General features: G+C 43.7%; 1 protein-coding gene across 1 annotated transcript; it reads right to left on the bottom strand.

The window, feature by feature from the left end:
* Positions 1-2,022: 2,022 nt before the first annotated feature.
* Positions 2,023-9,712, bottom strand: LOC119255572 (tripartite motif-containing protein 6-like). Its single transcript, XM_037522826.2, is given in 10 exon segments — positions 2,023-3,125; positions 3,128-3,331; positions 3,537-3,563; positions 3,819-3,919; positions 5,008-5,030; positions 7,814-7,881; positions 7,884-8,043; positions 8,699-8,794; positions 9,233-9,432; positions 9,435-9,712. Coding segments are annotated over 10 exon segments (1,452 nt in total). The 5' UTR covers positions 9,655-9,712; the 3' UTR covers positions 2,023-2,772.
* Between the last annotated feature and the right edge of the window lie 1,185 nt (positions 9,713-10,897).

Here is a 10,897-nt window from a genome sequence, read left to right on the forward strand (position 1 = left end):
TAGAAATGACTGAAATTGGAAAAAGGAAGTCATTACTGGAGTGGGGATAGTATTGCAGTACTTGATACTGGAGTTTCTTCTGCTAGAATAAGTAGAATAAGAAATATTTTTATTATTTATTTCCTACTGTCCAATTCTTCATTCATTAGCTTCATCTTTTCGGAAAGTATATATTGATGGTGGCTACTTTTCAGGCACCATGCCATCTGCTTCAATCATCACTGTGCTGAAGATTTGAGAGAATGGTGGAAGATAAGCAAACAGATCTAATAACCTGTTCCAGGGTGATATGCTTACCACCTAAGTCAAGTCCTATTCCATCTTCATTGTAAGTTAAATAATAAATGGAGCCAAGAAATAAAATATTCTCTTTGGGGCCTTGAGCACATTAAATGTAGCAGTATCTTATATATAGCTCAGTAGCTGAGTTATAGCTTATTCTGATTATTTCTTTTACTCCAGCTCCCCCTGTTGGTGTCCCTGATATTTCTTTCTGGGGAGAAAATAGACTCCTTGCTCTCACATCAGCCTAGATGCTCTGGCTGCTTTCTGAAACCCCCTCCTCTGATTCTAGCTTGGAATCGGTGACAACAGTTGATAGACATTCTCGGAGCACCTTTCATATTTTGCCAAGAGGGGTCTTCTACAGACTAAGTAAGTTTTGTTTTCTCATCTCTGGCTTCATTATTAGGAGACTTGCACTTAATGGCAGGCTTCTCTTTATTTATCACCTGCAGTAATTTCCATCTAGCCTGTACACTGTTAGCTTCCTTTCCACACCTAACCCCTACATCTGTTATAATCAGTGTACCTCTGGTCTTAGATGTGTACCTCTGGTCTTCATCAAGCTTTATCTATAAATAGGAATAATCTCCGAGTCCTGTCCCCTCAGCCCAGTCCTTACCTTGCCCCTGGAATCAGCCCACCCACAAATGTCCACCAGCCTCTACTGAATCCCAGGAACAGGTATGAGGTCAGTAATAAAATTCAGCTGTTGCAGGTCAGGACAATGGGTATACAACCTTTTTCTGTGAGAAATGGGGGGAGTACAGTAGGGCACCAGGGGCAGAGCTCTCTCCACCAGCTAGTTCTCTTCTCAAATGGGCTGAATCTCTAAATCATTTTCCATCTCCCTCCCTTGCTCTTGATCCTTGTCTCTCTTGCTTCTCTCAAGATACTATGATACAAAAGCCTTTTCCACCTATCTACTCTTGCAACAGGCCCTTTAATGAAGGTAAACACATTTTCAACAGAAACATTAACTTATAATTAATATGCAACAACAATGTATAAAGCTTTGTTCTTCATGAAGAGGACTACATTGAAATTATATTTATGTCCTGGTTTTCCTAAGTTTCTAATTTCAGAATCAATAATGGTGGTAAATGTAGGGTTCCCTGAGGGACAGAAGCTGCATTACGGGAAGAGCTGGCCAATAGAAACGGAATGTAAGCCACATACCTAATTTAAAATTTTCTAGAATCTATATCAAAGAAGTAAAATGAAACAGGTGAAATAACATTTATTTTATCAAATATATCCAAAATATTATCACTGCAATACACAGTATAAAAGTTATTAATAATATATTTCACATTTTACCTTGGAACTGAGACTTCGAAATCTGGTATTTTACACGTAATCACATTTCAGTTCAGGCGAGTCACACGTGAAGTGCTCAGCAGGCACTAGTGGGCCTGGGCTCTATGCTGGACAGCCAGCTCGAACCAACTCCTTGCCATTGGTTTCCACTTTCACATCTACTGCATAATCTCTTTCAGAGTTGGTTTATAATACCTCTCTTCCAAAGCCATAACAGCTAATTCACCAGCTGTTTGAACATAAAGAGAAGGGGTGTGGAAAAGTTGGAAGAAATCGTTCTTTTCCTGAAAGTGCTTTAAATTAATCTTATTTTCTCTTTACATTATATTTTCCTCCTATACTGGGAAAAAACTTTGCCTTAGGTTGATCATCAGTTTCTAGTTTCCTCTCTCCCCATTTTGTTCTGATTTGGAATTTGTTTGTTTTTTTCAATTACTTCCCTTAGATTTTTAGATCTACAAAGGTTGTATTCAGGACTAATATTAGACTCTTTTCCTTTAATTTGAATTTTAAGCCACCTTATAATGGTTTTTAGCATTCAATCCTATATATACTTACAAAAATACAGCAATTTCTTTACTCATTGCATTTTATAAAACCTGACAAAGATATTACAATAATATCAAGTTACAGGTCTATTTCTTGCATAGAGAGGAAAATAAAACATAAACAACTTATTTGCAAATACATATCCAGTATTACACATGTAAAATAACAGTGGTTTACTTCAGAAAATTGTGTTAGATTTAACAACTGAAACAAATTGATGTATTCCAATAATAGAAAAAAAAATGACTTAGATTATTTATCTCAATAGATACAGGGACAATCTGTTGAAATTCAATTTTCCATTTGGTACCGAAACTTACAACAAATGAACATAAGAACACATCCTAAATTTGAACTCACATATTAATAACAACAAAAATCCTCCATCAAATACCAAACTTAATGGTAAAATGTCCAAAGGCACCTCTCACTCACCTCTGGATGTATAGTTTAGTCAAGGACGTTTACTATCATCGCTGCATATACATCCCAGCACTGAGTAAGTGTTCAAAGGGAAAGGAGTGAGGATGCAGAAAAGCAGATCAGGAAGGAGAGTCTGAGGTTCAGATGAGCTTTGGGGTCAAAGGCGCCGCTCAGACGTGAGTGGAGACAGCAGAATATTCAAGAGCTTGGGCGACGCAAGGTGATGGGGACTACACAGTTGCAAGGATTAAAATATGGACAAAGGGAGGTAGGAAAGTAATATTTAGAGAAGGTGTAGATGGGGAATCCATTGTTAGTGACATTATAAAAGGAGACAGTGCCGGCCTCATAGTCTAAGAACACGCCCACACGGCGAGGGGGCACAGTCATGGAGAGGAGCAGGGAGGTGGAAGAGTCCTCATAGGCGCGGTATTCATGTCTATGATGTAGACCGATCACCCAGAAGCCACTCTGAGGTTGGTATCTGGAGTAAACGTTCCGATTGTGCGCAAACTGATTGAAAGAGAATGGTCCCACCGAGTAGCTGCACACCCCAGGATCCAGTCCGTCTTCTTGGCCACGTCTACCTCCCAGTAATGCTTTCCCGAGGAGAAGTGCTGAGAGCCGAGGACACTGCATTCATAATGTTCTTCCAGAGGAGACCCCGACAGCTCACCACCCACATACCTCACCTGCCTCCGGTTTTTAGACAGCACGAGATTTAAAGTAGCTGTGTGTGGATTCAGAGTTACGTCCACTGTGGCAAAAGAACAACAGCAGCAGGTGAGGATGGGTACGTGGAAACACAAGAAGTGGATGGAAGCAACTGGAACTATGTGGTGGGGGGGCTCAGGGAGGTATAAATACCTCACAGCTAACAGTATGTGCGGCAACGTTTAGGGTAGAGCATGTGAAAGGAGATCAGAACACATCAGCTCAAAGAGGGCATGGTTTCTACTTACCCCAGTAGCTCTGAACATCTGTCAACTCTATAAAAAGAAACAATACTGTTGTGTTGCACCCACCATCTCAGGTCTGCTATCTCTCCCTGTACCTGACTGAGGGGTGAGGCAGGGGATTCTGTGAGGAATGAGCTGGTGATTCCCCCTTAAATATGAACTGCATTTCCTCAGCACATTACTTTTCTGTCCCTGAACATCAAATGCCAACTGTATGTGCTATTTTATTTATTCTTAATAGGACAATAATCCCACATCTAAACTCTGTCCCCTGAATCTTCTCACCTTTAAAAACTCGCAGCATCTTTTTCAGATTTGGGGCTCGAAATCCAGTCTTTAGCTTGGTGGGGAGAGCTTCTGGCTTCTTCAGGGTCCAGTCCTCACTCCTAGAGAGAACAGATATTATTACTCTCCCACACTGCTGACCTTGGGTTCCTCCAACACCTTTGCCTTGCTCATCTCCCAGGCCCTCTGGTGAACTTCAATACTTCTCAAATTAGCATAATTCTGCAAGAGCCTTGGTCTTGGAACTAGAAGACTTGGACTTGAAATTACCTTCTCATCATCTCTATAAACTTTAATAAGATTTTACTGCTCACAACCTCATTTTTTGTTATTGTTATAAAACAGAATGATTTCCCTTACATCCTAAAGAGTATGTAAAATTAAATAATGACTGGAAATCCTTGGCTACATCTACAAAAGATACAAAACACTTAAAAGTGTCCGTGCCACCTTAGAGGGTCTACAAAGAGGAGCTACTGAGGCCTGCTGACAGGCAGGACATCAGGAACCTGCTGCTGGGGCTTTGAGACTATCAGGTGAAGAGTTCTCTTCTAAAGAGTCTATGAATTTAGATGTCAGATTTCCCCACAGTCCCAGGGAGAAAGGCCTTCAGAACAGCAGCTGAGGATTCACTCTCTGGGAATATTATACAAGGAGAAAGGCAATGTCTCACCTCCAAAGTGAGTGGAAAATTTCAGAACAAACAATAGGCTCCATATTCACATGGCTGTGAAGACCTGGAGAGCACCAAGTTTGTGGGCAACTCTATTGTTACCTTGATGGTTGAGACTTCAGAGTATGTGACAGAGAACATGTTTTGTCCTGGGGCACAAGCAACTCTTTACAAGACCAAAGGTCTGTGTTTTTATTGGAACTAAGAAAAATGGAAGCCTGGAGAGAACTAGGAGCAAAACACGGACTGTGCTAAAGTCAAGAAAGAAAGGGAAGCCAAAGGCAGATGTTGCAAGCCTGATTCTTGGGCCTGGAGAGACAACGCAGATGAGAAATTTTCCTCTGATAAAATGTATAAGCAAAGAGAATTCCTTTAACAAAAACATGTGTGTCAATAAAATGTTCTCAGGACATTTATCAACTACAGGAGCCAGGGCTAGAAGCAGATACTGAGATGTTTATGGGAAAGGAATTCCATCACAGGGTACTAGGGCACCTCATGTTCTCCTACACATACCTTTTCGTGACATCACTCACATCCTAGGGAAGAAAAAGACAGATTAAGTCAAAGAGTAGCAGGTCTTGTCCTCTAAGAGAGCTTCATCCATGTTTCTCATTCCATCCATTGCCCCTTGATATGATGGAAAAAAGGATGGTCCCAATATGAAGGCCACAAAATAGAGCCAAGAACCCAGGGCAAACTGTTCTTCAGATGCCCCACAGAGGGATGTGGGGAAATAATTCAACTCATTTACTAGTACCTTTATTTTGACTATTTGACACTGGGTGTGTATGTCTGGGCAATGTTATGTATGTGCTTCACCTATGAATCACACATGATTAAGCCATAATTTTGGTTCTTGAAATATGTACATTCCGGGGGCAAACACAAAGGGCCTTATGTTATCACTGTGCACAAATATCACTCTCTAACCCTCCGACCTAGCTTTACTGACTTCACCTGTTTTGCTTGACCTCAAAGCATACATGGATTAATGATCCCCAAAGCTGTACTTCTACAAGGCTCTCTCATCTATCCCAGCAAATGAGCCGCAGGAATGATAAACTCAAGATGTTTAAAAAGACTTACTTTTCCTTTGCAACCATGAAGGCTCTTCTGTTATCTTCCATCCTCAATGATAGGAGCATCCAGTCAGTCACCAAATTGAGACAAAGTCCCACCCTATAAATTACCTTATATTCACCCTGATGAGCCGCTTTAAACTAAGCCAGTTCATTTCACTTATTTTAGCCACCCACTGTACACAGTCATCATTGCCACTGCTTGCCTCCCATGAGTAAAACTACCTCCTGGTCTCCTATTTGGTCTCCCTAACCTTTACTCTATATATCTCAACCCTAGAGAAAAAGCTGACAGTTTGATTTATGTAACACAGGAATAACTCTTATCTATATTGGGGCTATTTTTCATTCCTTTGACAGAAATGCAACTCACAATGGTTTGGATATGAAAAGTGAAGAGGTACCAACTTACAGGAACTATCTAGGATCACAGCAATCTTAGCTGGGCTGAGGGACCCTAATGACCAATTGAGGGTGCCTCCCCTTACACCCTCATACTCTCACATTAGCCTGATTCTGAGGGCTTACATTCTGGAACTTGAGAGCTGCAGGCTTGCGTCCAACCATCAAATCTTTATGGGCAACAATGTCACACAGATATGGAGACGAGAAGGAAGAATGTGATCATGGTGGGCAAGGTCTAGAAAAACTGATGGTGAGAAAACACTCAAATTAAAAATGTCTACCAGATAGTCATACTAATGGGTGGAGAGTCTAGAAGGTGTCCAAACTAAGACTATAAATCGTGATCCCTTTGTCTTACAGAGCTACACTTACTGTCTGAGCAATCTCTGGAGAGGCCAGGACAAAGGCAGGAGGAAGAGGGCCTTAGGGTAGCCCACATCAAAGATGAAGACAAAGGGCAAGAAGATAAAAATGAAGATGTAAACTTAGAAGCAGACAATGGGGAAAGTAAATACTTAAGTAAGTGCCCCAGAATAAGTCAAGAAATGATTCAACCAGGAAAGGGAGAGTAAAAGGAGGCCCGAAAAAGGAGCAGACTGAGTATACAAGGTACACAGATGCTGAATTTCACGGTCATACCATTTACGAAGAAAATAACAATGCAAATTTCAACCTCACTTCAAGCTCCTCCATCAAATCTCTACACTTGACACTTTACACCCTCCCGACTTACACAGACCAGAGCCCAGACTTCTTGTTGCCTCAAAAGCCCTGTTCAAATTTCTGTTATAACATACGCAATGATTCTGCCCTAGGAAGAGAGGAAAAGCAAAGGGATAAAGAATTTCTAAGTACTTGAATTGGGCATGTAATTAATCTAGGTGGAAAGTAACCTTAAAAATTCTAACACATGGGCCTCCCTGGTGGCACAAGGGGTTAAGCACCACACTATGAAGCAATCCATGGCCTCTGCAGCACAAGTTTGATCCCCGGCCGGCCAGGGAGAAACCCACATGGTGAAGCAGACTTCTCCTGACTCACCCACTGCCCCCCTCAGCAGTGTATTTCAGTCAGTCTGCCTGTTCTGTTCCCTGCTCTGTCTCTGGTGGATCCTCTCACCCCCCTGCATCTCTGGCCTGTACCCCAGCTCTTGTATGCATAAATAAATAAATCTTTAAAAAAAATTCCAACACAGTATCATGTCAATAAACAGGTGCCTAATGACCAGTATTGGAGGGGGGGCATGCTGCAATATTCAGCAGGGTCTGGAGAGGCTTCTGGTTTTAGTTAGAGGGTGAGGTACTTAGAGGGTGAGGTAAAGGACTGTGCTACTGACACCTCATGGGTAGAGGCCAGGGATGCTGCCAAACATCCCAAAAGCACAGTACAGCCAGCCCCTCACAGCCCAGACTTATTCAGCCCCAAATACCAATTGTGCAAGATTGATAAATGCTGCTATAGAACATCGCTGGATACATAGTATCAAATAATCTTTTGAACCATCCTTTAGAAATAATAAAAATGAGACATTCCCTTAGCATTTGTACCTTTAATTATCCTATTCTTTACCTAAGACCTTTGCACAGTTTAATAAACGGTCTAAGGAGATAGGTAGGTAGGTAGATAGGCAGATAGAGAGAGAGACAGACAGATATAGAGAGAGATACAGATACATGCATTTTTGATAGATAGATAGATAGATAGACAGACAGACAGACATAGAGATATATGTATTTTCCTGCCCCCACCAGAATGCCAGTCCCTTGTCAGAAGGGCAGGAAAGTCAGTCTCTTCCACCTTAACTCTCAAATTAGAAGCACCTTTCTGAGTCCTACCTGCAGCAGATCCATTGTTGACCCCTGACACCGTCGCTCCAGATCTGAGACCAGTTCTCCAGTGACAGGCTCTGCCGGATCAGCTCGTCCTCGGCCTTTTCTATAATACTCAGCCCTTTCCTCTCTTCTTCCTCCAGTTTTCTCAGTTGCCGCTGTTCCTCCTTGTCCAGGATGCTTCTCAACTTACTAAACTCTTTCTGGATCCTGTGTCTCTCCGGCTCCACCTGGTTCTTCAGGAACATAGAAGAGAAAGAAGCTGCTAGTCTACTGTGCTGGGGTCCCCTGTATAAGGGGTGGGGGTTCCTGCTCAACACTGCGTTCCTGGCCCGGTCTTGCAGGAAGAGGAGGGGTCAGTGGGGAATAAGTCTGCAGAACCTGTTCTTTCCTTCTGTTCTCTAGCTCTTCCAGACCATGAGCCCCATGCGGCCTTATCTAGGTCTCCTAGGTAGAGACCGTGATTGCTGGGGGAGACTTAGCTTCCAGGCAGCCTCCCTCACCCCTCATGCCTTGCATCAGCCTCCCCTTCCAAGTTGGAGTTTCAGCTGGGAGTGACTGGCCTGTGCCTAACCTGTCTGTCATTCTAAGTTTCAGAACTTGAAATGACAGAACAAAGCCCAGAAGCAGGAATTTGGGCCCACCAATCGCCATGGGTTCTCTCCTATTTAACTGCCTTCAAAAACCTGGGTTTCCTTTGGATACATTTTTCTCATTCCCTTACAATTCCCTGCAATAAAAATATTCCTTTCAGTGGAAGGGCTGCAGAGATCCCAGCCAAGGGAAGCTCCTCCAGCCAGGTCAAGGAGCAGACAGACCGGTCTCCTTCACCCTGGGCTCCCATGCAGTGCCCTGGTTCCTATGCCTGGACATTCAGGAAGAATCTCTTACCTTCCAAGATATTCTCTTCTCTCTGATAACAGTGTTAAGTTTCTCTGCTTCCTGCTGCTCTTGCCTCAGCTTCCTCAAAGATTCCCGAAACTTCTCCTAGATGAAAGATATCAGGTCAAACAGGGTCAAGAATTAACTCATCTCAGTAAGTGGACATGGAATGAATGAGGTTGAGACTATGCTGACCTCATTGATGGAGCCGACTTGGCCTGATGCAAAACCAAAAAAGCCAAGTATATTTTATATAAAGGGGATGGAAACAGGTGGAGTCTCTCCCCTCCCTCCTCTCCCATGGATGGGAAAGACGCCATCCATGCAACACTGAGTCATTCATTCTCATTGCCAACCTATCTTCCAAACTCAAAACAGGAAGAAAGATAAAACTCTACTCTTGGCCAAGTAGGGGGTGGGGGAGAAGCATTTTCTTGGTTCATCCTCCAGCTGAATGGGAAGACTACAAAGAAATCAGATTAGAGCACGCAGTTAAAATCTCCTGCCGAGGACACTGGTTCCTCCTTCATCTTGCTCTCCCACCTGGTACTCCTGGGCAACCTCCTCCATGAGGAAGGTCTGGTGACCACGGTGCTCCTGAGACCGTTCGCATAGCCAGCAAATGACTTTCCCGTCCTCCTTACAGAATAGCTGGAGTTTCTCTCCGTGTTGCTCGCAGAGAATCGCCATCAGCTGCTTCCCGGAGCTCAGCACCACCTCTCTGAGTCTGTCCGCTATGTTGCCAGGTGCCGATTAGGGCGGAGGTTCCTGGGCTGGTAGGTGGTCTGGCACACCGGGCAGTTGCTCACCCCGTCTTGGTTGATTACTGATTCTTTATTGGCTGTGATGCAGGCTTGGCAGAAGCTGTGGCCACAGTCTATGCTTAGGGGTTCTGTCAGGAGCTCCAGGCAGATGGGGCAGGTCACCTCCTCCTGGATGTCCACCAGTACTGCCGATGTCATCATAGTCCCTCTCCTGACTCCTGCTTGCCCAGCCCTGAGTTTTAAGGTGTTTTCTGTTTACAAAACCTTGGGCAGATAGACAAACAGAAAAAAGTCAGGGTGAAAAACAGGGAGGGAAAGGAGAGGCTGACTGTACTGCATAAAGAGGACAGACACCTGGGGTAACAAAGCCTTATTTTTCTTTATAGTAGACATCGATTTAGCCTCATTTCCTTTTACTCCCATTGGACAGAAGGATAAACTGAGGCCTGGAAGTGGCCAGTGTGAGTGACCATCTGTCTACCTTCCCTGAGCCCACCAAACACAGCCCCAGTGTTAAAGGCACCAAAACACACTGCTGTCTCGGGAACAGCTGAATTAGGAACAGCTTCCCCGAGATCTCTGCACTCTCTCTGACTTCACGCAATTCTCCCCTTCCACATTCCCTGACCAGAAGGGTCTGCCCTGTCAAGCCAGACACAGAGGGTCACCTGTAGTCACTTACTTTCTTCTTAGCACCACATAAATACACCTGTAGTTATGTGACTCCTTCCACTGGGACATAAGCTCTCCAAAATCAGACTCTGTTGTTTGTTGCTGTTGTTTGTTGCCCTTCCACCCCGCAGAGTGCCTGACACAGGGGCCACTGACTTAATGAATGAAAGCCAGACCTCCTTATCCACCACAGAGGATTACACCTCTTCAAGAGCTTTCCACCTCTGACATTGCTCTCCAGTATCTAATCTCCAAAATCAAGCATAGCAATTATCATGAAGAAATTTTTACCCTCTAATAGCTGCCCCACACCTTCTCAGGGAACAAAAAAAAAAAAAAAAAAAAAAAAAGGCCTCCCAGTGGCGCAGCGGTTGAGCGCTGGTTTGCGAAGCTGCCCCGCGCCCTATTCGGCGCCCGGTTCCATCCCCGGCTTCTCCCCGACCACAGGGAGGAGGGTCCCACATGGCGCGCAGACCTCTCCAGCCGCCCCTGCTCCCCTCAGCAGTGTGCTTCGGTCCTTCTGCCTGTTCTGCTCCCCGCTCTGGCTCTGGTGAATTCTCTCACCCTCCCGTGCTTGACTGTACCCAGTGCATGTATAAACAAACAAATAAATAAATAAATACATGCCTCTTTTAAAAAAAAAAAGAAACAATACAATGAAAATGTGACAACAAAGACTTTTATAATGAGTTGTGGTATAGAAATCACATTTGCCTGTTTTCTTTATCCTTCATAGGAAAGCTGAATAAATAAGAGTATTTTTTTTTTTGGC

This window comes from Talpa occidentalis, unplaced genomic scaffold (genome assembly GCF_014898055.3).
Source record: "Talpa occidentalis isolate TD23 unplaced genomic scaffold, MPIMG_talOcc4v2.1 talOcc4.3, whole genome shotgun sequence".
Classification (NCBI taxonomy): domain Eukaryota; kingdom Metazoa; phylum Chordata; class Mammalia; order Eulipotyphla; family Talpidae; genus Talpa; species Talpa occidentalis.